This window comes from Balaenoptera physalus, assembly GCF_965194825.1.
Source record: "Balaenoptera physalus genome assembly, chromosome: 6".
Lineage (NCBI taxonomy): Eukaryota > Metazoa > Chordata > Mammalia > Artiodactyla > Balaenopteridae > Balaenoptera > Balaenoptera physalus.
This window is the reverse complement of record NC_138885.1, coordinates 88,447,733-88,473,568: the sequence shown is the minus strand read 5'-3', so window position 1 is coordinate 88,473,568 and position 25,836 is coordinate 88,447,733. Positions and strand designations below refer to the sequence as shown.

General features: G+C 41.6%; 1 protein-coding gene and 1 long non-coding RNA gene across 5 annotated transcripts in view; one reads left to right on the top strand and one right to left on the bottom strand.

Annotated features, from left to right (window-relative positions):
- The window catches only part of COQ10B (coenzyme Q10B), a 24,968-nt gene extending 22,155 nt beyond the window's left edge, over positions 1-2,813 (bottom strand). Inside the window, exon 1 of one of the 2 annotated variants that reach the window (XM_082467344.1) lies at positions 2,242-2,813. In XM_082467344.1, the coding sequence (XP_082323470.1) occupies positions 2,242-2,363 (122 nt within the window). In that variant the 5' untranslated portion in view covers positions 2,364-2,813. The remainder of the gene's footprint in view (positions 1-2,241) is intronic. The other variant, XM_082467345.1, reaches the window with a different exon arrangement.
- On the top strand, positions 2,706-25,836 carry LOC309663415. 3 transcript variants are annotated; one of them, XR_014265248.1, is made up of 3 exons: positions 2,706-2,838; positions 5,564-5,637; positions 23,228-25,836. It is a non-coding gene; the product is annotated as an uncharacterized lncRNA (long non-coding RNA). The 3 variants fall into 3 exon arrangements; XR_014265249.1 differs by lacking the exon at positions 23,228-25,836 and adding an exon at positions 16,128-22,614; XR_014265250.1 differs by lacking the exon at positions 23,228-25,836 and adding an exon at positions 9,974-11,592.

The following is a 25,836-nucleotide window of genomic DNA, read 5'->3' as shown; positions in this document are numbered from 1 at the left end:
AAAAGTGACTGACAGTTATTCTGCTGAATGAAGCAGAACAGTGGAAATAAAATAATTAGGCAGGGATTTCCCTGGTGGCACAGCGGTTAAGAATCTGCCTGCCAATGCAGGGGACACGGGTTCGAGCCCTGGTCCGGGAAGATCCCACGTGCCGTGGAGCAACTAAGCCTGTGTGCCACAACTACTGAGCCTGCGCTCTAGAGCCTGACTGCCACAACTACTGAGCCCACGTGCCACAACTACTGAAGTCCGCACACCTAGCGCCCGTGCTCCACAACAAGAAAAGCCACCACAAGGAGACGCCAACACACCACAATGCCAACACACCACAACGCCAACACACCACAACGAAGAGTAGCCCCCGCTCGCCGCAAGTAGAGAAAGCCCGCACGCAGCCATGAAGACCCAACACAGCCAAAAATAAATTTTTAAAAAATAATAATAATAATTAGGCACTTAATTTAGCTTCCCCCTTAAAAAGCCACAAAATATAATTTAGAATCTCTGGTAGCCACACAGATTATAAAAACCAAGCTTGGTGTTCAAAATGCCTAATCACCCATTTCCCTTCTAAGACATTCTTTAGATGTCTTTAACTGTTTTAACAGTTTCATCTATTTTGCTCACTTTTCGTATAGATACCTTCTTATCTATTATTGGAAGCCAATTATGTGGCAGATACTATGCACAATTATTAACAATTTTCTGATAAATCAGATCAGAAAAAGCAGCATCTGAGATAAACCTTTACTAAAAAAAAAATAATAAGACCCTTGCTTCTGAAGAGGTGAACTGGGTGTTTTAGAAACTTACTTTTCATTGTATATGGTTTTGAATTTTGTACCAGGTTCATGTAATACGGTCCTCCTATCCCCCGAAAAAGAAACACTTACACAATCTGATTACAATCATAAGGGAAATGCCTGTGTTTAAAGCAAGTTAACAGGTGTTTTCTGATCGGTCTGCATACTATGGTTACAATGCCCTGGACTGCCCATCTATTTTCACATATTATCAAGAACAATATGTCTTCAACTGCAATACGAGAACCATACAATCGTATATATGGTTAAACCATGAAATGAAAACTGGACCAGATGAAGGACAGTTTTTTGGTCACTAATCTTCCAATACTACATCCCAAATACTCTACTACAATAAAGGCCAGAATCTATGTTAACGCTTCAGCCTTGCAATGAACTCGTAAACTCTCTCCCTCTTCATTATCATAAACAGTAAATATTTTATCCTGGAATTTAAGCCTTAATTTGATCATTAAAGCAATTTTTAGTTTTATTTGCAAGCCAGCATTTTATAAGAATAATACAAGCAGATCTAAAGCATGATACAGTATGTTCTGCTTGAAACTTTTTCAACCAATAAATGTCTAAAAGGATTTGGAGTTGGTTGGGTTGTTGGTATTTAAAAAAATTCTTCATTGAATCTAGATGTCCTGGAGCTCAACCAGATTTGTCCTTTCTTCCTCCATCCCGTAGTTTACAACTGAATTAATTTTAAACGTTAACTTTAATTGTCGAGCACAATTTATTAAAATGGCATCAATAAAAGGAAACTAAGTGGTAGAAGTATGGAATCTTTCGTGTCTCCACCTCCATCACCTACCGAAAAAGAACCAACCAGGAAAATCGAAGGCAGACTCTGGTTCAAGGTTACAGGACTTCTAAGTTACAATGGCATGGAAAAAAATCCAAGTCCCCGGCTTCGGTTTAGTTTAGCAAGCACCAAAGGGCTGGGGCAAAGACCGCTACCAGAAACCGGGAAAGCACGTCTGGCCATCGGATACGCTGGGGGAACAAAGGGGGCCTTTCTGCCAGGCCACAAACTCCCACACGCCCATCAACCCGCAACTCCTGCGCCGCAAAGTTATAACTTTCCGAGAGCAGCAGCAGTAGCCCATGCGGAGGAGGCCGGAAGAGCCCAAAAGCAGCCCCGCCGAGTTGCTTTATCAGCTGCTTCAAAGTCGCTTAGCGGATGATTCACCGCCTCTCGCGAGGGCAGCGAATCACAAACACAAGACGGGGAGCCCGGGACAGGCCAGCGAGCCTCCGGCCAAGGGGGTGAAGGAAAACGCGCGGCCCTGAGAAGGGAGGAGACCCTTTCTCTCCAGAGACGCGGAAACGCATTCGGTCCGCCTGACCCACCCCAAATGCCCCCAGTCCCCTTGCTCAGCAGGCCTGGGCTGAAAACTACCCTGGCCGCTGCGCCCCCGTTGTTCATTACCTGACGTTCCGCGCAGGCCCCTGCGCTGGAGCCGAGGCTCCGGCCGCTGCCGCCGACTTCGGACGGCATCGCGAGACCACCTTTTTCAGGGCCCTCTGACCGGTCCGAGCTGCCATTATCATCTGACTAAAACCGGTCGCCAGTAAGCTGGGACCCGGCCCACGGCACCGCCCTCCTCCGGCGGCCCGGGCCACCCGGCGCCGCCGCCATCCAGCCAATCGGCGGGCCCCCTGAGCGGTCAGACGCGCCCCTTCTCCTTCCCCGATTACGCAAAGCTGACGCACGCTCCCACTGCCGCAGGCCCGACTGTAAATGCGTTCGTCATCCTGCCGGCCAATCAAAGGGAGCGCAGGGCCGCCTAGACGCACCCCTCTCCGCCGGCGGGTCTCCAGTTCCCGCCGCGCGCTCTGGCCCCTTACGTAAGAACCACCGTGACCTCTCACTTCACCTCCCGCGCTGGAACTCTTCCCCGGATTCGCCGACTGCCGCGGTTCTCTTGGGAGCTGCTTCCGGTCGCGAGGCCTGCCACGTGATGCCAACCCAGGGGCGGGAGGAAGCCCGAGGTTCTGGGTGTTGATTATGTAACTGCCGGAACCGGTGAGTACTCGGTCGGACCCGCCATCCTTGCCGGCTGCGAAGTCTGGCCGTCAGTCTTGCTGTTAATGACTGTCTAATATAGTACCTGCCGCACTTACCCCGTGAGGTTGTTGTGAGGGCACTACATGGTCACGGCCTTAGGGAAGAGACTCGGTTCTATTTGCCTTTTTCGTGTGTGGCCAACATTTTGATTGGTGTCCGTGCATGGTTTGGGTTTCCCTTCCTCCATACAAACCAGACTTTGCTTCGATTTACCCATTTCAGGAATCATTCATCAAGGCTTGACATTTTTTTCCCCTTTGTTTGTTGCCAGGTACTTATTTAGTCTTTATATGTCATAGTTTCCTGTAAACCGTAAAGTGAGAATAGCCATACTACTTACTGCATTCTGCTGCTTAAATGTAGTCAACAAATATTTATGGAGCACTCACTGTTCGCTGTTTTAGGTGCTGGATAAGTGACCAAAAGTTTTTACTATCATAGAGCTTATATTCTAGAGTGGGCGAAATCAATATATTAAATCAGTTAATATAATACAGTGTCAGATAATCATATGGTGTAGAAAAAAGTAAAGCAGGGAAAGGAGATGGAGAGGGGTAAGGTGGGGTGCTGTTTTATATAAGGTGGTCAGGTGGGCCTCTGAGGAAGTGATAATGAACAGAGACCTAAATGAAGTGAGGAGGTGAACGATATGACTGTTTGAGGGGGAAAGTATCTTCAGGTGGAGGGAACAGCAAGTGCAAAGGCCCCAGACAGAAACATTCTTGCCATGTTTCATGAGGAGCAAGGGCTTTGGATCACAGTGAGTGAGGAGGAGAGTGGCAGGAAATGAGATCAGAGGTAGTGAGGGCTTTTTCATAGTACTTGGGAGGCCATGGTACCAACTTTGGATTTCATTCTATGTGTGAAGGGAAGTCATTTGAGGTGACTTGATCTGATTTACATTTACATAAATATTCCAGCTTCTGTGTGTATGTATGATTATTATTTTCTGCTCTTGCTTTGTTCATTGCAGTCATCCCTTACTAGATGCTTTGTGGAGTGAGTTGAAATCACCAGCTACAAAGAACGTCAAGCACTTTTCTTTTTTTAAAAAATAAATTTATGTATTTATTTACTTATTTTTGGCTGCCTTAGGTCTTCGTTGCTGCGCGCGGGCTTTCTCTAGTTGCAGAGAGCAGGCGCTCCTCTCCGTTGTGGTGCGCGGGCTTGTTGCAGAGCACGGGCTCTAGGCGGGCGGGCTTCAGTAGTTGTGGCTCACGGGCCTAGTTGCTCCGCGGCATGTGGGATCTTCCCAGACCAGGGCTCGAACCCGTGGCCCCTGCATTGGCAGGCGGATTCTTAACCACTGAGCCACCAGGAAAACCCTGTAAAGCACTTTTCAATACAACACAGGATGTAGTTGTTGATTGAGGTGGTTCTGTAGCTGCATCCAGACAATTGTATATCAGATTACCTTCAAATACACAATCCCTGCTTTTCTTGCCTTAAAGCTTAAATATTACCAGTAATATCTTCCTTTAAAACACATTTTTACCGTATTACTCCCCCACTCAACATCACAGTGGTTACAAGTTGCCTACAAAATATAGGCATTACACTGCCACATCCTACGAAGTTCTATTTCAAACTATTGGTATTGTTAACTAGAAAGCCTGTTAAACATATTTTTCAAAACAATACATGATGTACTTGTGAACTTAATAGAAGGCCTTCTTTTATTAAATTTACCAAACATTTTCTTACTGAACTCTTCCGAGACATAAGAAAATATCTACTGAATTGGGTCACCCAATTGAATAGTTCCCCCCTACTAAAAGAAATGTTTTTAAGGCAAGTAAAGGCATCTTTGCAGTAGATGACAATGTATGGTACTCGCTGGACTTCTCAGCAAAGAGTAATACGTCAGAAGTTTAAAAGTGATAAATTCTGGTTCAGTTATAGTAGATGACAGTGCTTCTATAAATTGTGGGCTAAAAATCTGTTTATACAATAGGAAAAGATTGGTAGTAAATTAAAATTCAGCAGAGACCTGTGGGAAGCAGTACCTTAGAGTCCAAACCAGTTATGCTGCCAAAAATATATTTGACACAACGCCACCTATTAAATATTCTTGCCAAAATAGTTGAATCTGAATCTAGTCAAGCTTTTAGGTATGCCAGTTTAAACAAGGGATAGAAGAGCATGTTAAATGACACCAAGGGGATATAATCTGCCAAATACAGAATATGGGAAATTCTGTAGGACAAATGAGCCAATTTCTTCAACAAATAAATGTCAAGTAGAGAAGGAGGATTGGGGGTGTGGGGGGATTATTGTAGATTTATAAGATTTAGGAGGCATTGTTTAGATTTTGTTTTGAACAAACCAAATATTAAAAGACATATACAAGACTGGGAAATTCAACTGAAATCTCTACTTCAGTAAAGATTTGTACTGAAGATTACAGGTGAAATATGTTTGTGATTTACTTTAAAATGATCCAGTGGGGGTGGAGGAATAGAGTGTATGAAACAAAATTGATCATTTGTTGATAATTACTGAACTGGATATGGATAATTGAGAGTTTATTATAGTATTGTATCTAATTTTTGTGGATGTTTGAAATCTATATATATATTTCTTCTATCTATATCCGTATATATACACATATATATAATGTGTATATTTAATTTCTGCCTTTCATGTGATCTTTACAAATGAAATTTTCCTGATTGACTTCCAGGTAGAAATATACTTTGACCTTTTGCTCACTTCGGAACCCTGAATACAGACTGAACAGAACCAGAAAGTCTTCAGGTAAATAGAGATGGCTATGACTTTGTGTTAATACTGTTTTTAATCAAGCCTCTGGTCAAAACAAATATAGGATGAATTTTAACCACAGAATAAGACCTTTAAACATCACTTATATTTCTCTCCTGAAATAAAGCAAGCTTTCAAAGTTAACATAATCTCATTACTGGCACCTTTTTGATCAATAGAATAATCTTCCCAGCATGCTCAATGATCTCTTACAGGGACTGTCTTTGTGAAGTGTTTGGTTGAAAGAACACCTTCCTTGACTGAATCAGGAACTGAATTACGAGAGATTAGTGTAATTACAGATGTTAGTTTCTAATAAAAATCAATTATCAAAGGGGATTAACTAGACAGTTTGTCCTTACTGATTGGCTGTGTCAGTTAGGGACCAATCAGGGAAATTATATCAGTTATTTTAAACAAAATTTAATATAAAGACATTGTTAAATAGGGATCGGAGAACTAAGATGACATGCTTAAGTCTTCTGACACAAGTTCTGACAACATGTGTGAAATGTTGCCAACCAGAGAAGCTGAGAATCAAGAGATTCGGTGCAGGGACTTCCCTGTTGGCACAGTGGTTAAGAATCTGCCTGCTAACGCAGGGGACACGGGTTCGATCCCTGGTCCAGAAGATCCCACATGCCATGGAGCAGCTAAGTCCGTGTGCCACGACTACCGTGCCTATGCTCTAGAGCCAGCGTGCCACAACTACTGCAGCCTGCGTGACTAGAGCCCGTGCTCTGCAACAAGAGAAGCCACCACAATAAGCCAGCACACCGCCACGAAGAGTAGCCCCTGTTCACTGCAACTAGAGAAAGCCTGCGCACAGCAACGAAGACCCAGTGCAGCCAAAAAAAAAAAAAAAGACCATCTTAGATTAAAAAAAAAAAAAAGAGAGAGACTTGGTGCAGTACCAGGGTTTTTACTGGGGGCTGATCACATAGGCACCCTCTACCTGGGTGCTAAATTTCCAACTCACCAAGGAAAGCTGTTGTTTGGCATAAGCCATATTGCTTGCACAGTTTAGGCACAGTGAGACAGCCTAATCATTTCTGGGAATGTTGGAAACTCACCTGAAATCCAAGTTCCCAAATGCCAGCGAAGGGCCAGCCTTGTAGGCAGGTCTTTCAAAGGATAGCAGGCAGGCCTGACTCTTTGCTGCTCTAGGGCTGGGGGAACAAGGAAGAAGTTGGTGTTATTAGAACTTAGAAACTTGGTGGAGGGGTACCAAAATGCAGGAACCCCGGTCTCTAAGGGGGAGGGCACTGCTTGGCTGGTGCTAGTGCCTAAGAAGCATAAAGGAGACACACCCGCTACTCCCAAACCCCACGAACTAGGGCTCAGATCTCTGAGGAGGAAGCACTAGTTGATATTGGTGTATCTGTGTTGGCGCAATGAGGCCTTTTTGATTCAGTCCTTCGGCACATTGACTAAGACCTTAGGAAACAGGTTTAGGGATGTTAAGTAACTTGCACACGCTAGAAAGCAGCATAGCCAGCAAGTAAACCCTTGTCTTTGACTTGAGTCAGAGAGCTGTTTTATCCTACGTGACTTCGTGAAAGATGTAGCAACAACCTTGTAATACTAAAATTTTAGAACTGTTTTTTTTGGTCGCTCCGTGCAGGTTGCAGGATCTTAGTTCCATGACCAGGGATCGAACCTATGCCTCCTGCAGTGGAAGTGCGGAGTCCTAACCACTGGACTGCCAGGGAATTCCCATAGAACTGTTTTTTAAAGCAGGTGAATTAGACTGAGTCAAAACTAGAAATTTGAGCAACAGGAAAGAGGATAATTGAATAACGGGGGGGCCACAAAGGGTGACAGCCTAGTTTAGGGGCTCTTCTCAGCTTTCCAGATCCAGAAAGTTTTAGTTCAGGGCATTCAGAGTTTATCAAGAAAGCAGATTCTTCCTGGTTATATGACCAACCTTCTGATCTGACCCTAGAATTCCCCTTTTGCTGCTCCCTGCCACACACTGTAGCATCTAGCCACATAGAACTGCTTCTAGATCCTCTACAGACACGGTGGTGTTTTTTTGCCTACACTGCCCTCTTTTCCTAAAGGTCCTCCTTCCTATTCCCACCCCTGTCTCCTCTATTGCCTTTCATCTGGCTTGCTCCTTTTCATCCTGTGAGACTGACCCAATGTCACCCCACCTAGGAAGCCTCACCTTAGGAATTAGATAGATCTATAGATAGCATGGTTTGATACTTCTGTACTATCCTCCTAAAATACCACAAACGTATCTAACTACTCTAACCACTTTGTATTAGAATTGTTTCTAATACAATTAGAGTTGTAATTAATTACAGTTAGGATATAATTGTGTCTATGTGCACTGGACTACAAAGCAACTGAAATACTGGAGTTTCTATGGTATTTCTATAATACATGAAGCCAATAGAATAAATATTTTATATTAGGATTACCATTTTAAAAATCTGAGATATAATGTCTATTCTCCTGTCTCCTCTTCTTGGTGTGAAACATTATTTCTTTAGTCAGTTTGCATAATGTGGGTTTCAGATCTTTCATGTCTTGTGTCCTCCATCACAAATAATACATTTTGTTGAGATTGCTCTTAAAAGTGCTTTTGGTACGTCAGCAAATTCTTTTGGGATGTGGGATGTGGTTGGTTGAGGCCAGGACACCTGCCCTCATTTAAAGCTGTCAGTTACTCTCTTACTGTTACCTCACCTCATTTAAATTAAGCCCATTTCTCTTTTACTCATATTTTTTTCCTTTTAGTTTTGGGATTATTTTTCTTAATAGAAAACAAAGGAACAAATGAATTGGGGAGTTCACTTTGTCATCTGTTGTATTGAACCATCCACCTCAAGCACCAGAATTGGTTTCATTATTCTTGCTCCAAACAAGAGCTTTTTAATTTATCTTAGTATTTCATCATAAGCCTCAGCTCACTGAGAGTTTTAGCCTTTCTTGCACTATTGTTATAGGTTTCTGACACTTTTAAGTTTCTTTTGTTTCCACTCAAGAAAATTTTATTTTATCCTCTTTATAAGTTACTAAGTTTATAACCTGCTAAACATTTTACCCAAATATGGGAAAACTGCCTGGAGATGCAAAGCACAGTAAAATAATTACATGAAAAGAACAAATGAAAATACCTGTTAAAGTTGCTGTAGGTGGCAGCACTTAAAATTGGTAATTGGTATTTTTTAAAAAGTGCATAGCTTAAAAGAAAAGTTACATAGCTACAAGGTGATTCATTGTTGATTAACTGTTTAGCAGTTTTATTAAAGAGGACACAATAGATTTAATAAATTGCAATTCAGTAGACAATCCTAGATTTGATTAATTAAAATGTAATTATGCACTTGATTTACTCTTTGGACTGCACCCTGATATTGTTAAAACTTTAAAAATATTAATATATTTTAGCTTTCTTATGTAGAAGTCTATTTTCCACTCTTGGGGGGAAAATAGAAGAATTGAAATCATGGTATACATTCAGAGAATGTTTTACTGCTTGATTACATTTCTTGGTTCACATTTAAGACTTATTTATAAGAAGTAAATTATGTAGTCTTCAATTTAAGAATAGATGAATGGGGCTTCCCTGGTGGCGCAGTGGTTGAGAATCTGCCTGCTAATGCAGGGAACACGGGTTCGAGCCCTGGTCTGGGAAGATCCCACATGCCGCGGAGCAACTGGGCCCGTGAGCCACAACTGCTGAGCCTGCGCGTCTGGAGCCTGTGCCCCGCAACGGGAGGGGCCGCGATAGTGAGAGGCCCGCGCACCGCGATGAAGAGTGGCCCCCGCACCACGATGAAGAGTGGCCCCCGCTTGCCGCAACTAGAGAAAGCCCTCGCACGAAACGAAGACCCAACACAGCTATAAAAATAAATAAATAAATAAATAAAGTAGCTATTAAAAAAAAAAATAGGTCTCTCTAAGCTATAGAAAACAAGATTCTTAAATTTAAAAAAAAAAAAAAGAAAAAAAAGAATAGATGAATGCAGAAACATCATATTGGGAAAAATAGAGATCCCAAACTAAAAAAACACAACTAGTTGCACAGCTCTGAGAATTTAATAGTAAATCAACTTTTAAATCAGTTAACTCTGGCATCTGAATGCAAAATGTTTATCAGTATTACCTATATAGATGACTATTAAGAGATATGCAGCATTTTCAAAATCCCTGTGTGTTCTTTGTATGCAAGTTTGTTACACTGAGTTCTGTGGTAATTGTACTCTTTTCAGCAATATATTTTTTCCTGTATGATTGTTTGTCTCCATGTTATTGAGTCTCAGAGAACTCAGATTTCTGGCTGAGTATGTCTTCATTTTTGTTTTTGTTTTACCAGAGACAGATCTTCCCATCCTCTCTGTTTTTCAAGCACCTTCAGAAGACAAGAAAAGCTGTAAGACAGGAATCTGATGCTTAATCTGAAGGGTGCTCAGGCCAAGATCTATTTACTCTTGACCCTTGACCCTTGAACCCCCAAGGGGGTTAGGGGTGCTGACCCTCCTCATAGTCTAAACTCCGAGTATAACTTATAGTCGGCCCTGCCTATACTTGGCTCCTCTATATCCATGGTTCTGCATCCTCAGGTTCGAGCAACTGTGGATGTGGATTGTGTAGCACTGTAGTATTTACTACTGAAAAACACCCAGGGCTTCCCTGGTGGCGCAGTGGTTAAGAATCTGCCTGCCAATGCAGGGGACATGGGTTCGAGCCCTGGTCTGGGAAGATCCCACATGCCGCGGAGCAACTAAGCCTGTGTGCCACGACTACTGAGCCTGCGCTCTAGAGCCCGCGAGCCACAACTACTGAGCCCACGCGCCACAACTACTGAAGCCTGCACGCATAGAGCCCATGCTCCGCAACAAGAGAAGCCACTGCAATGAGCAGCCTGCGCACCGCAACGAAGAGTAGCCCCCGCTCACCGCAACTAGAGAAAGCCTGCTCGCAGCAACGAAGACCCAACACAGCCGTAAATAAATAAATGTTTATTTAAAAAAAAAGAAAAGAAAGAAAGAAAAAAACCCACCTGTAAGCAGACCCTTGCAGTTCAAACTCATGTTGTTCAAGGATCAACTGTACTTCAAACCATTCACTGATGCAGCCTTTATGATGTATGCATAGACAAGGCAGTCGTGCTATAGTATCTCTCTGCTACAGGTCTTCAAGGCGTATTCCACATTCCCCAGCATCTTTACTCAGTATATCCTTAGATTACCAGTTGATTATAGAAGAATATGTGGAATATGGAGTCAGATGGAAGAAATGCATAGGGCAAGATTATGTGGGAAGGGGCTTGAAGCTTCCATCTCTTTTTTTTTAATAAATTTATTTATTTATTTATTTTTGCCTGCATTGGGTCTTTGTTGCTGCACACGGGCTTTCTCTAGTTGCTGCGAGCGGGGACTACTCTTCGTTGGCGGTGAGCAGGCTTCTCATCGTGGTGGCTTCTCTTGTTGTGGAACACGGGCTCTAGGCGCACGGGCTTCAGTAGTTGTGGCACACGGGCTCAGTAGTTGTGGCTCACGGCCTCTAGAGCGCAGGCATAGTAGTCGTGGCGCACGGGCTTAGTTGCTCTGCGGCATGTGGGATCTTCCCGGACCAGGGCTCGAACCCATGTCCCTTGCATTGGCAGGTGGATTCTTAACCACTGTGCCACCAGGGAAGCCCTAAGCTTCCATCTCTGAGTGTGCCACTCTCCCCAGTCTCCATGTATTCACTGACCCAGAAGCTACTGATTATTTTTCTTATGTAGGCCTCCTATCATCTTTTGACCTTTTTTAAAGTCTGATTTTATCAAGATGCTTCTTATTTATTCATATTAGTATCTTTGTGTTTGAACTCTTTCCTTTTTGGAATAATTTGTGATTTTATAGTATGTAATTTCTGCCAACATCCCCCTTCTTAAACAGTCTTCCTTTTAAGAATCTGGTGTAAAAATTAAATAATATATATACTGAATGTGTTTGTATATGTATAACGTTAATTAATGAATACATAAAATACACTTAACCATTGGGGAATGAGACATGTGAGGTAAGGCTTTTACTTTTCATTTTATATCTTTTGGGAGGGTACTATTTGAATAATTTATAATATACATTGTTTTTTGGAATCAAAGCTAAATTATTCATGACATTGGATTTGGCAATGATTTCTTGGATATGACACCAAATGCTCAAGCAACAGAAGAAAAAAAAAGATAAGTTGGACTTCATCATATTTAAAAGCTTGTGCATTAAAAGACACTGTCAACAGGGTGAAAGTCAACACACAGTGAATTAGAAAAACTCAGTTTCCCACCTATGTATTTCTCCTGTGTGTCTCCTTTGCCACTCACACAGAACAATTCACTTTTTGTCACCAAATGTGTGGAGGTTTGTCCCACACCAAGTAATTCTCTGTGACACCAGCTGGGTGTCTTACAGTTTAACTCAATTCTAACACTGTCTACCCGGAGATAGTGTCAGATCCCACAGGCTAAGGGCTTAGTCCCACAAGACTGCACCCGCCCTACTTCATATGCCAATCACAAGTAGTAGGTTCCCAGGTTACCCACAACTTCTGTCTGGTTTGCATACAAATCAGAGGTTCCCATAACCCTCTACTCAGGTTCGATTAATTTTTTAAAATTATTTATTTTCGGCCACATCCCATGGCATGTGGAACTTCCCCAACCAGGGAGCAAACCCTTGTCCCCTGCATTGGAAGCATGGAGTCTTAACCGCTGGACCACCAGGGAAGTCCAAGTTCGATTAATTTTTTTGAGAGGCTCACAGAACTCAGGGAAACACTTAAGTTAACTAGTTTATTAAAGGATGTGATAAAGAATACAGATGAACAGCCAGATGAAGAGATTCATACGGTGAGGTCCTGGAGGGTCCCGAGTGCAGGAGCTTCTGTCCTCATGGAGTTGGTGTGTGTCACCTTCCCGGCATGCATGTGTTTGCCAACCTGGAAGCTCTCTGAACCCCATACTATTGGAATTTTTTTGGAGGCTTCATCACATAGACATGATCAATTATTTACTCCATTTCCAGCCCCCCTTCTTTGGAGAAGTGAGGAGTGGATGACTGAAAATTCCAAGCTTCTAATTATGACTTGGTCTTTCTGGTGACAAACCCCAATCTAGTAGCCATCCAGGAGCCCACTCAGAGTTGCCTCAATAGAATAAAAGATGCTCCTAGCGCTCTTCTCCCTTAGGAATTCACTAAGGGTTTTAGTAGTTCTGTGTCAAGGACACCGTCAAAGACCAAATATTAGAACAGGAGATGCTCCTGGTGCTTTTATCACTCAGGGTTTTACAAGGGTTCAGGGGTTTTAGGAGCTCTGTGCTAGGAACTGGAGGCAGATATATATATATATATCTGTGGTTAACAATAACCACAAAAAAAAAACCCAACTCAATTAAAAAATGGGCAAAAGACTTGAATAGACATTTCTCCAAAGGAGATACACAAATGGCCAATAAGCATATGAAAATATGCTAAACATCCTTAGCCAATAGGCAAATGCAAATCAAAACTACAATTAAATACCACTTCACACCTATTAGAATAGCTATAAAAAAAAAAAGTGTTGGTGAGGATGTGGAGAAATTGGATTCTTCATGCATTGCCACTGTAAAAGGGTGTAGCTGCTTTGGAAAACAGTTTGGTAGTTCCTCAAAAAACTAAACATAGAATTATGACTCAGCAATTCAACTCCCAGGTGTATATACACCCAAAAGAATTGAAAACAAAGACTCAGCAGGTATTTGTACAACAGTGTTCATTGCAGCATTATTTATGATAGCCGAAAGGTGGAAATAACCCATGTCGATCAATAGAAGAATGAGAAGAATGGATAAACAAAATGTGACATTTATATATATATAAAATGAAACATTTCTCAGCCTTAAAAAGAATGAAGTTCTCCATGTTCTTGGATTGGAAGAATCAATATTGTGAAAATGACTATACTACCCAAAGCAATCTACAGGTTCAATGCAATCCCTATCAAACTACCAATGGCATTCTTTACAGAATTAGAACAAAAAATTTTGCAATTCATATGGAAACACAAAAGATCCCGAATAGCCAAAGCAATCTTGAGAAAGAAAAACGGAGTTGGAGGAATCAGGCTCCCCAACTTCAAACTATACCACAAAGCTACGGTAATCAAGACAGTATGGTACTGGCCCAAAAACAGAACTATAGATCAATGGTACAGGATAGAATGCCCAGAGATAAACCCACACACATATGGACACCTAATTTACAACAACGGAGGCAAGAACATACAATGGAGAAAAGACAGCCTCTTCAATAAGTGGTACTGGGGAAACTGGACAGCTATGTGTAAAAGAATGAAATTGGAACACTACCTAACAGCATACACAAAAATAAACTCCAAATGGATTAAAGACTTAAATGTAAGACCAGACACTATAAAACTCTTAGAGGAAAACACAGGAAAAACACTCTTTGACATAAACCACAGCAAGATCTTTTTTGACCCACCTTCTAGAGTAATGTAAATAAAAACAAAAATAAACAATTGGGACTTAATTAAAATTAAAAGTTTTTGCACAGCAAAGGAAACCATAAACAAGACAAAAAGACAACCCTCAGAGAGAGAAAATATTTGCAAATGAAACAACAGACAAAGGATTAATCTCCAAAATATACAAACAGCTCATGGAGCTCAATATCAAAAAAACAAACAATCCAGTTAAAAAATGGGCAGAAGACCTAAATAGACATTTCACCAAGGAAGACATACAGATGACCAAGAGGCACATGAAAAGATGCTCAACATCACTAATTATTAGAGAAATGCAAATCAAAACTACAGTGAGGTATCACCTCACACTGGTTAGAATGGCCATTATCAAAAAATCTAGAAATGATAAATGCTGGAAAGGGTGTAGTGAAAGGGGACCCTCCTGCACTGTTGGTGGGAATGTAAATTGATACAACCACTATGGAAAACAGTATGGAGGTTCCTTAAAAAACTAAAAAATAGAACTACCGTATGACCCAGCAATCCCACTACTGGGCATATACCCTGAGAAAACCATAATTCAAAAAGAGACATGTACCACAATGTTCATTGCAGCACTATTTACAATAGCCAGACATGGAACCAACCTAAATGTCCATCCACAGATGAATGGATAAAGAAGATGTGGCACATATATACAATGGAATATTACTCAGCCATAAAAAGAAATTGAGTTATTTGTAGTGAGGCGGATGGACCTAGAGTCTGTCATACAGAGTGAAGTAAGTCAGAAGGAGAAAAACAAATACCGTATGCTAACGCATATATATGGAATCTAAAAAAAAAAAAAAGGTACTGATGAACCTAGTTGCAGGGCAGGAATAAAGAGATAGACATAGAGAATGGACTTGAGGACATGAGGTGGGAGGGGGAAGCTGGGGCGAAGTGATAGTAGCATCAACATGTATACACTATCAAATGTAAAATAGTTGGATGGTAGGAAGCAGCAACATAGCACAGGGAGATTGTCTTGGTGCTTTGCGATGACCTAGTGGGGTGGGATAGGGAGGATGGGAGGGAGACTCAAGAGGGAGGGGATATGGAGACATGTGTATGCCTATGGCTGATTCACTTTGTTGTGCAGCAGAAACTAACACAGTATTGTGAAGCAATTACACTCCAATAACGGTCTATAAAAAAAAAAGTTCTGACATATGCTACAACATGGATGAACCTTGAAAATATGCTAAGTGGAATAAGCCAGACACAAAAGGACAAATATTGTATGATTCCAATTACATGAAATATCTTAAAAAGACAAGTTTGTATAGACAGAAAGATTAGACATTACCAGGGACTCAGGGGAAGGGGGAATGAGAAATTGTTGCTTAATAGTTACAGAGTTTCTGCTTGGGGTGATAAAAAAGTTTGGATATATATAGTTGTGATAGTTGTACAGTAGTTTGTACTTAATGTAGAAATGCATTTAATGTACTTAATGCACTGAATTGTATACTTAAAAATGATTCAAATGGTATATTTTATGTTATATATATTTTACCACCAAATATAAAAAAAAAAAAAAAAGATGGCAGCCAAATATGGCTAATGGGCCAGAGTTTGCTGTCCCTTGCCATGGAAGATTGTGGCATGAGAGTCCATTTAACCCTGCTTTAGCTCCACCCACCTGAGGGTTCCCAGGACCATTTATGTTGACAACCTAATAGCAAGACACCTCTGCTTGTTATCCTTGCTCAATGTCTAAGAGTCCCTCTAATAATCATTCTCTCCTTTAGCCTCATTATTATACAGCTCAGTGCTTCCTCTTTCCTGATTTTCACTCTTAAACCTTTCCTTTGTGCCTTTGGAACCTCTAACCTGTGATTCATAAAATCTCCTACTCCTCAATATATCTTTTTATCATAAGCATTTTTCTTTTATTTATATTTCAGTTAGCGTATTATATTGATATTTCAGAATGATCAGGTCATATTCTCTGATTTTTATTTCAGGAGAATAAAGGAGGTGTTGCATCCTGTGGTGTTGAGAACAATTGCCTTGGCTGAAGTTTGGCTCCCTGTAAAGCTCTTCTGTGCTTTTTCTCTCATATCGATGCTGCTCATTCTTTCTCACCCATAGGCACATTTTATCTAAAAGTGGGTGGGGGTGGGTGGCTGCTGAACTCCGGGTACATTTATTTCTCCTTCTGACCATGGAACATGGGAGATCTGTCTGCCTTCTCCCAGAATTCAGATATAGATGAGAAAAGAGGCTTTGATATGCAGTGTTTCTCAATGCATGGTAGTAGGCCACCTGTGAAGATTATCAACTCTTGGGCTTCACCTCAAACTCACTAAATCACTCTCTGGAATTTGGGTTTACAACCTACACTTTTAAGAAGCTCCTCAGGGGGACTTCCCTGGTGGTCCAGTGGGTAAGACTCCAAGCTCCCAATGCAAGGGGCCCGCGTTTGATCCTTGGCTGGGGAACTAGATCCTGCATGCACGCCCCAACTAAGAAGTCCACATGCCTCAACTAAGGTCCACGTGCCGCAACTAAGAAGTCCATGTGCTGCAACTAAAGATCTCGCATGCCCCAACAGAGATGCTGCGTGCTGCAACTAAGACCCAGTGCAGCCAAAATAAATAAATAAATAAATATTAAAAAAAAAAAAAAAAGAAACTCCTCAGGGACTTGAGTGCTCTTAGAGTTTGAGAATCACTGCATTAGTGGGAGAGAAAGAAGGTTTCAGAACTGAGAGCACGAGCATGTTCTCACCCCTCCAATTTCCACATGTAGAGACTCTTGGAGAGGCATAACTATTGATAAATTGCCATGAAGAAAGAAAAATGATTTTAAAAATTATTTTCGATTAATCACCATTCCAAGAAAGAAAATGGTTTTTGAGAACTTTGGGAAGGGGCATTTGCCAACCCATCTACTACCTGTGTACTACCTGTGTACTTCAAGGTCAAGAGAGCAGGACCCTTGTGTCCATCACTCCTCACTACTGCTTTCAGACCATTATTTATCCCCCTTTTTGTGAAAGCCCGAGCTTCTTTGAGGTTCATATCCTTAGGGGATAGTGTCATCCTCTATCTGGCTGCATCATTGTCATCTCATGGAAGACTCGTTTGTTTACTTGTAGTGGATGCTATAGGCTGCCCAGATTCCTTTCTCTCTCCTCTCATAACTAGAGCTGTTGGAAGTTCTTTGGGTGACAGCTCTCTGATGCATCCCTCTCTGGGTATTGCTCGTTGTTAAAGCTGCCTCTCCCAAGGTCATGCCCTCTGCCCGGGGAAGCTCACATCCAAAATCATGTTGATATGGGAATATAAAGCCTCAACTCCCTTGCCCCAATTTGGGACAACTCTAAAGGGCCAAAACATCTACAGAGTTCCCCATAGAACTGAGGTCTTTGTTGCAACTGAGTGGCGGTTCAGCTGCTGCTTCTGCCTGATTCTGATTCCCTCTGCATGCAAATCTCCATCTCAGAGTCTGCTTCATAGGGAACCCAACCTGTGATCCAAGAAAGGAGACTCTAAAATGGGATTTTTTAGATCTGGATCACCTGCAGTCTGGCTGGCAATGAGGACCCTCTTACTGGTGGTAGATGAAGCGCTAATAGCTCCTATTGAGATATTGGGAGACAGACACTGAAAGGCTGAGAGTGATTAATCACTAAGAAATTATTAAGTGTTAAAGCTGGAGGGCATCATTGGTAGTATATAAGGAGAGTCTCATTGTCTCTGTCTCCAGCCAGAGAGCAAAAAAGGCTGATGGTCAGGTCCAGGACTTAATATTAAGAGTGGCAGAACTCCAGGGACTTCCTTGGTGGCACAGTGGATAAGACTCCACACTCCCAGTGCAGGGGGCCCGGGTTCAATCCCTGGTCAGGGAACTAGATCCCACATGCATGCTGCAACTAAGAGTTCATGTGCCACAACTAAGGGGGCTGCATGCAGCAAGTAAGACCCAGCGCAACCAAATAAATAAAGGAAAAAGAGAAAAATTCAGCCATTTCTGCAAACTAATAAAAAAAAAAAAAGCAGAGCTCCAAAAGTGGACAAAATTTTCAGCCTCAGCATTTCTTTTATACAAAGTGAGGGCACTGATTGGGAAGGATCTCAATCAGGAGAAACAGGATCAGGACATCTGGGTCAGTGCACCCAGGCAACTTGAAATCCTAGGTTCCCCTGAATCCTCTGGGCCTACAGATGTGGCCTAACCCTCTCTGTGAAAAAGCTAGTGCTCCCTCTTTGCTTGAAGAAGATACAGAAACCTTTGACTTATTAGAAGACAGGTGCTCCACTCAAGAATTTTCCTTCCTGGACAACAGACCAATACCTGCGGTTAAGTCATACATCACCTGGCCAAGGAAATGCTGGGCCTGCTAAGGGAGGAGAGGGACACCTCAAAGGAGTCAAAGGACCTAGCTAACATGTACCAGCAGGAGCTGGAGGATGACATAAGGAACTAACTTCTGAGGGTCTCAGATCAAGGGGTAGGGCTGGGTAGCAGAAGGTAACGGATAGGGAGGAGTTACCCATATGGGAGTGCTATCCCGTGATACGGAATACGCTGACCAGGATCAGGGGAGGCAGTGCTAACACTCTACTGGGATGGCTCACATTAAGTGGTGTACAAATGGCAGAACTACTGTGGAAGATCGTGGAAGAAGGGATCAAAAGGCTCAGAGAGGTGGGTATGCTAGAGTAGGTATTCTACACTAAGGCTAGAAAACTTAGAAGATGACTGTGCTCCACAGGAAGGCTCAGAGGATACTCCTTTCCCTAAAGCGATAAGAAATGTGAAAGGGGCACCAGCATCACTGAACAGGACTGAGGGGAAGTGAGTGAGGTGCTGGCCTCAGGTTCAAAATTTAAGGGGGTGCCAAAAATCTCAGTAACCATGATAAATAATATTTTAATATGGTGTTTAAAAAATAATGCAGAAAAGTCCATGATGAACAAATGTCAAAATTTTAAAGACAGGATCAATATTACTGATTTTTCCTTTTGCCTCAGACTGCAATATGGCTCAGCACAGCACTGTTACTCATGGTGACGGTGACTGTCCTTTACAGGCCCCAGGTGATAGTAGCAGAAAAAGTTACATAGCTTAGCTCCATGAAAGCAATGGGGATGATGGGATCCCAAAATAGAGGTCAAGTGGTGATGCTTCACCCTCAGAAGCAAGGTGGGTACAATTATAATTAGCACAAGGTCGAAATGGCTGCGTCGGGGGTCCTGACCTGGGGAAAGATACAGAGATTGTTAATGCAACAGGGTGTCCTTAGAGGCAAGATTGATGGGCAGCCTACAAGGATGTTGCTCAATCTATACAACCAAGAGAAATCAAGGTTGGATGTTCAGGAGGCTGAAGGCAGCTATTCCAGTAAAAATTTTTCAAAAACTGATCCTTTAATAGTTTCCATGCCTGAGCTAGTTTTCAGATGTAGAACTCTGATTTCAGACCATTTGATTGAAAGAGAAGTTAGGTCCCCAGGAAGTAGGACCATGTAACACTACAGTAAGTATGTGTTAATGAATCCCCTCGTACTTCTCCAAAGGCACCTATCATTTGCTCTGGTAACTGTTCATTGGGAAAAATGGAATAACCAAATGTTTTGAGTGCTGTGGACCCTGTACAAGTTGACATTGATACCCGAAGAGTCATAATAGTCCCTGTTAGAGTGGGAATCTAGGGTTATAAATGGAGTCCGGGCCCAGGTCTGGCTCATAGTGCCAAGTGTCGTTTCCCAAGTTCCCAAATGTTTAATAGGAATGAATATAGTTAGAAGTTGGCTAAACTGTCGTATTGGTTCCTGGAATAAGAACATAGTAGGGAAGGCTAATGAACAGCTTCCCTCACACTCTGCCAGGATAGTAGATAGAAAACATTATCATACTCTAGGAAGTATGGCAGAGATTAGTGCCTTAAAGACCTGAAGAATGCAAGGGCTGTGGTCCTCCTCATGTCTAAACTGAAGTCTGGCCCTTACAAAGGCTGCACAGACCCTGGAGGATAACAGTAAACTATCACAAATTCAGCCAAGTAGTAGCCCCAGTTGCAGTTGCTGTGCTAGAGGTGGTAGCTAGAGCAGATTAATGTGACTTCAGGTACGTGGTAAGCAGGTACTGATTTGATGAAAGAGTTGTTTTCCATCCCTAACAATAAGGATTTAAAACAGTATTCATTTTCTTGAACTGCACAGGAGTATACATTTTAAGTTTTACTCCTGGATTATGTTAACTCTCCCATAATATGGTCTATCATAATAACTCTATTATAATATAGTCCTTTTTTTTAAAGTTTTTCTTTCTTTTTTTAAAAAATATTTATTTATGTATTTGGCTGTGCCGTGTCTTAGTTGCAGCATGCGGGATCTTCATTGCCACGTGCGAGATACTTAGTTGTTGATTGCGGGATCTTTAGTTGCAGCATGTGGGATTTTAGTTGCAGCATGCGGGATATTTAGTCGCAGCATGCGGGATATTTAGTCGCTGCATGTGGGATCTTTAGTTGCGGCATGTGGGATCTTTTAGCTGCAGCATGCTGGATCTAGTTCCCTGACCAGGGATCGAACCCAGGCCCCCTGCATTGGGAGCAGAGAGTCTTAACCACTGGACCACCAGGGAAGTCCCTATCATAATATAGTCTTAAAGGACCTGGACAGCAGAACGTCATATCAATCCATCATATGGATGGCATTGTGTTAATCATGTTAATCAGACTAAATGACCAGGAAATGGTAGGTACATTGGAGGCCTTGGAAAGACATATATATTCCAGAGGGTAGGAGATAAACCCAATGAAAATTAAGGTCTTCTTCGTTAGTGATATTTTTAGGGCAGGATTTCCCAGGGTGGCACTATTGACATTCTGGGCCAGAAAGTTCTGTTGTGGGGAGCTTTCCTGTGGAACTTATGATATTGAGCAGTATCCTATGCTCTAGATGCCAGTGATTGCTCACTTTACCTTGCTTTAGGTGTTACAAGCCAGTTCAGGGAGAAAGACACATAGAAACAATTATAATACAAACTGGCTAGAGTAGTTAGAGATGTTTGTGGGATTTAAGAGGATGGCAGTATCAAAGCATGCTATCTATATCTCACTCCTCAGGTGAGATTTCCTGGGTGGGGCGACACTGGGTCAGTTTTATGGGATGAGGAGTAAGCCAGGTGAAAGAGAGTACAGGAGATGGGGGTGGGAACAGGAAGGAGGACCTTCTAGGAAAAGAGGATTAGGTTGTGACAACCAAAAATATCTGTAGACATTGACAAGTATCCCTGGAAGACAAAAATCACTCGTAGTTGAGAACCACTGTGTTAGGGGCGTAGTGGCCTGGGGCATGCCTGGACATCCCCTCCAAAGTAAAGGACAAACTATTGCATCTTGTACCTCCCATCACTAGTTAAGAATACTCTGCCTAGTAGGTCTCTTTGGGTTTTGGGTGACATCAAGAACTGCCAGCTTTGTACTACTATTGTTGTTATTACTGCCAACATATCTAGGTTGACTCTGGTACCTGCCTACAACAGATCACCTGTCATTGACCTAAGGACCCTAGTCTGTCCAACATCCCTTACCCTCTTTCACAAATCCTGTTTCTCTGGTCCTGACCTCCCACCTTCCTTCACCCTCAGCCAGTTTCTTAGTTCAGCTAGTGAAAACAACCATCCTAAGCTGAGTAATTAGTGACAGTGTTTCCTGCCCTTGTATGGTACATCTATCATTGAGAATCCAGTAGCAAAAATTATGTGGCAGGTCTCTTTGTAAGCTAGCAGAGACAGTACAGAACAGGAAAGTTTGGCAGATTCCTTCATTCAATATTAATTTAACCATTCAACAATGTAGTACTGCCAGGTACCACAGGTACCTGGCCTCATCTCATGCTACTCTTCTCCCCCTTACTCCACTCTAGACACACCAGCCTTCTTGCTGTTCTTGGAACACCCCAAGTTCACTCTCACCTTAGAACATTGGCACTTGCTACATCTGGCATACTCTTTCCCCAGGTCCTCATTCCCATACTTCATTTAGGTATCTGCTCGGATGTCATCCTCTCAGACATCTTGCCTTTTCTGTCTATCCTGCCACCCTGCCCACTCTCCCCTTACTTTGCCTTATTTTTCTTCATAGCACTTGATAGTACCTGAAATTATGTAAACACACATAGATTTTTAATCTCTCCCTCAAAGAATCTGATCTCTGTGAGGAGAGTAGCTTTTTATTTATTTATTTATTTAGCCACGCTGTGTGGCGTGTGGGATCCTAGTCCCCCACCAGGGATGGAACCCGTGCCCTCTGCAGTGGAAGCACTGGAAGTGCGGAGTCTTAACCACTGGAGCGCCAGGGAAGTCCCAGTGAGGACAGTATCTTGTTCAACGTTGTATTCCCAGCATCTAAAGTAATGTCTGATATATGATGGGTTCTTGCTGAATATTTATTGATAGGTCTTCAAATATTTTTTGAATAAATGAATGGTGAAATTTACCTTTAGCATTTGTTTTAATGAGGGTTCAACTGGATAAACAGACCAGTAGGAGATACATATTAAGACATTTATTGCAAGGAATTGGTTTACACGATTGTGGGCACTGGCTAATAAGCAAGTCCAAAATCTATAGGGCAGGCTATTAGTAAGGGCAGGCTGGAACTCTCTGGCATAGGCTGAAGTTGCCGTCCACGGATGGAATTTTCTTATTCAGGGAAGCCTCAGTTCTGCTCTCAAGACCTTTCAACCGTTTGAATTAGACCCACCCAGATTATCTAGGACAATCTCCTTTACTTAAAGTCAGTTATTATGGACTTAAAGCATATCCACAAGGCCTTCATAGCAACACCTATGTTAGTATTTGTATGAATAACTGGGGACTGTAGCTTAGTCAAGTTGACACATTAGAAGACCATCACAGCATTCTAGGTATCTGATGCTTCTGAGACACAATCCTCTTAGCTATCTGGAACACCTACTTGACTTATGTGTGCTCTGAATCTAGGTATTTCACCACTATGAATCAAAGACAGCTCTCAGCTGACTTTTAGCTAGAAAAAGAAGCTGGTTAATGAATTCACACAGATGTTAATATATGCTCTTCTGTTCTAGTTAGGCCTGGTAAAGCTGAAAGGAAGAGAAATCACCCAAGCTAGTTCAAGAAGAGCAGTATTATTTAAAGAATGTGCCTTTGGAAGCTTGGAGCTGGAGGTGATTCTGGATTCAAGGTAGTGGTGGGGACTCAAGCAACAGGAGTTCATGACTCTTCAGAGGAAGTGACAATTTCCTCTGGTTCTCTCTGTTTCAATAGCAACTGGCAAGTTCATTTCATACTTCAAGTTAAAATTTCCAGGAGAAGGAATCTTGGCTTAGCCAATGATTTCCTTTGTTTATGGACAGGGTGTACATACTGTATTCCAGGCCAGGTTCTAGGTAGCTGGCCAGGTGCCTGTCTCTTCCAGAACAACCCAGTGCTGTTCCCCTAAATAGAGAGTTTGGTCAGGTCAGTTGAAGCTAGAAGGGAAAGTCAGGCATGACAGGCACATTGACTGGCATATTCAGAACTTAGCATATTCAGAAATAAAACTATAGTTTTGGAAGTTTAGACATAACTGAAATGCAGATGGAAGTAGATTTTTGGCCTAGGGTAGGTAGAGTCTGATGTCCCTCTGATATAGGAGATTTCTGGAAAGCTCAACATTACACATCAAGATTGTGGTCCATTTATCCTGTGACAGTCCCTTTATCTCTGAAAAGATGGCCTTGATAAATTGTCACTGGTTTTCCGATAGCATGGAGCTTCCAGGCCTTTATAGCTTTATCTCCAAAGGTAATTTGTGCAGTTACAGCTAGCACTTAACATTCTGAAAAATTATATCTTGGTTTTTGTCTAGAAAAATTATGCATACTTGCTACTTTGCAGTATTTTTTTAAAATAAATTTATTTATTTTTGGCTGCATTGGGTCTTTTTTGCTGTGCGTGGGCTTTCTCTAGTTGCGGCGAGCAGGGGCTACTCTTCGATGCGGTGCGCAGGCTTCTCTTTGTTGAGGAGCAGGGGCTGTAGACGCGCAGGCTTCAGTAGTTGTGGCTCGTGGGCTCTAGAGAGCAGCCTCAGTAGTTGTGGTGCATGGGCTTAGTTGCTCTGTGGCATGTGGGATCTTCCCAGACCAGGGATCAAACCCATGTCCCCTGCATTGGCAGGTGGATTCTTAACCACTGCGACACCAGGGAAGTCCAATATTTTTTTGAGATTAGGAAAAGCAAGCCTTCAAGTGTCCTTGATAAGAAATGGAATGGACTTTCCTTTTAATTGGGTGTCATCACTCTCAATGGTTTAGGTTATAAAAGGGAGGGGAGATCACCCCTTCTGACTTTTGAAATTAAAAAACCTCACCAGAAAAGGGTAGGAAATCCATTTTAAATAATATCTGATTATTATTTATTAATATTGGAAATGGAAAGTAAAGGGTACTTATTAAAAAATCCTTGTTTCTTACTGTGTAAAAATCCAAGTCACTGTTTTATTAAAGACAATTCATCTTTTAGAAGATTAAGAGAAGGGAGTCTCACTTGATCTTTGGCAAAGTCTCTTATATCTCACTACCCAATATATGTCCTTGCCCTACAAAAGTAACTTAATACCTAGGAACCTAGAGAAATATGCACAGAATACAAAGCGGCCAGCAGGCACAGCTTTTATCTTGTAAAGACAAAGGACATGTGACAAAGCATAGTGTTACAAATGCTTTCATTTAATTTATTTTTTTCTGTTTATAAAGATAATACATGCTCATAGCAGAGTATCTGGAAAATACTAAAAATTATAAAGAAAAAAAACACTCAAAATTCCATCATTCACAAATATCCACTATTAACATTTTGGTGAATTTCTTTTTCATATATTTTTACATGACTGTGATTGTCTTGTATAAACGAATTTAAGATAAAAAATCATGAATCAAGAAATGCAACATACTTGCAATCTTTTTGCCAACATGGATGAATTCTTTTAGTTTGTTGGTTACTGATGGACATATAACACCCTTTTCTAATTCATTATTTCTCATTCATTTTCTTTTATTATTTTAAAATATGCTATTTTGTATCTATAAAAGAATACACGTAATCTATGTGTAGGTTATAAACCATTTAAGGAATGTCTGTGGACCCTCTGACAATCCAAGAACTAGAATTTATCAACAATAGGCATAATAATCTACATGTTCCTCTCTTATCTCATCCCCTTCTTCCTCCGGCTACTGTTTAACCTAAATTAAAACAATTAAATCAAACAAATGAAAACTTTAACCCATCAAATTGATTTTTTCACTGATGCTAATAAAAAAATCTCACTTTTTTGTTACTAAAGTTTCTACTATATATTTGTATTGAGTCAGTCACACAGCAAGGTAAACTGTTTTCTTTGTGATAGCTATAACCTGACCCTTACCTGCTTTACAAGGCTGCTTCCAGTACCAACTTCCCTCTTAAGTTCTTTTGTTCTTCAGAGTCCAAGGCCAGTGTGACAATACAAGCTTATGCTCGTATAGCTGATGCTTAGAAGAAAAAAGACCGCTGTATTTTTTTAGTATATATTTTATTTATTTATTTTTCACATCTTTATTGGAATATAATTGCTTTACAATGGTGTTTTAGTTTCTGCTGTATAACAAAGTGAATCAGCTATACATATAAATATATCCCCATATCCCCTCCCTCT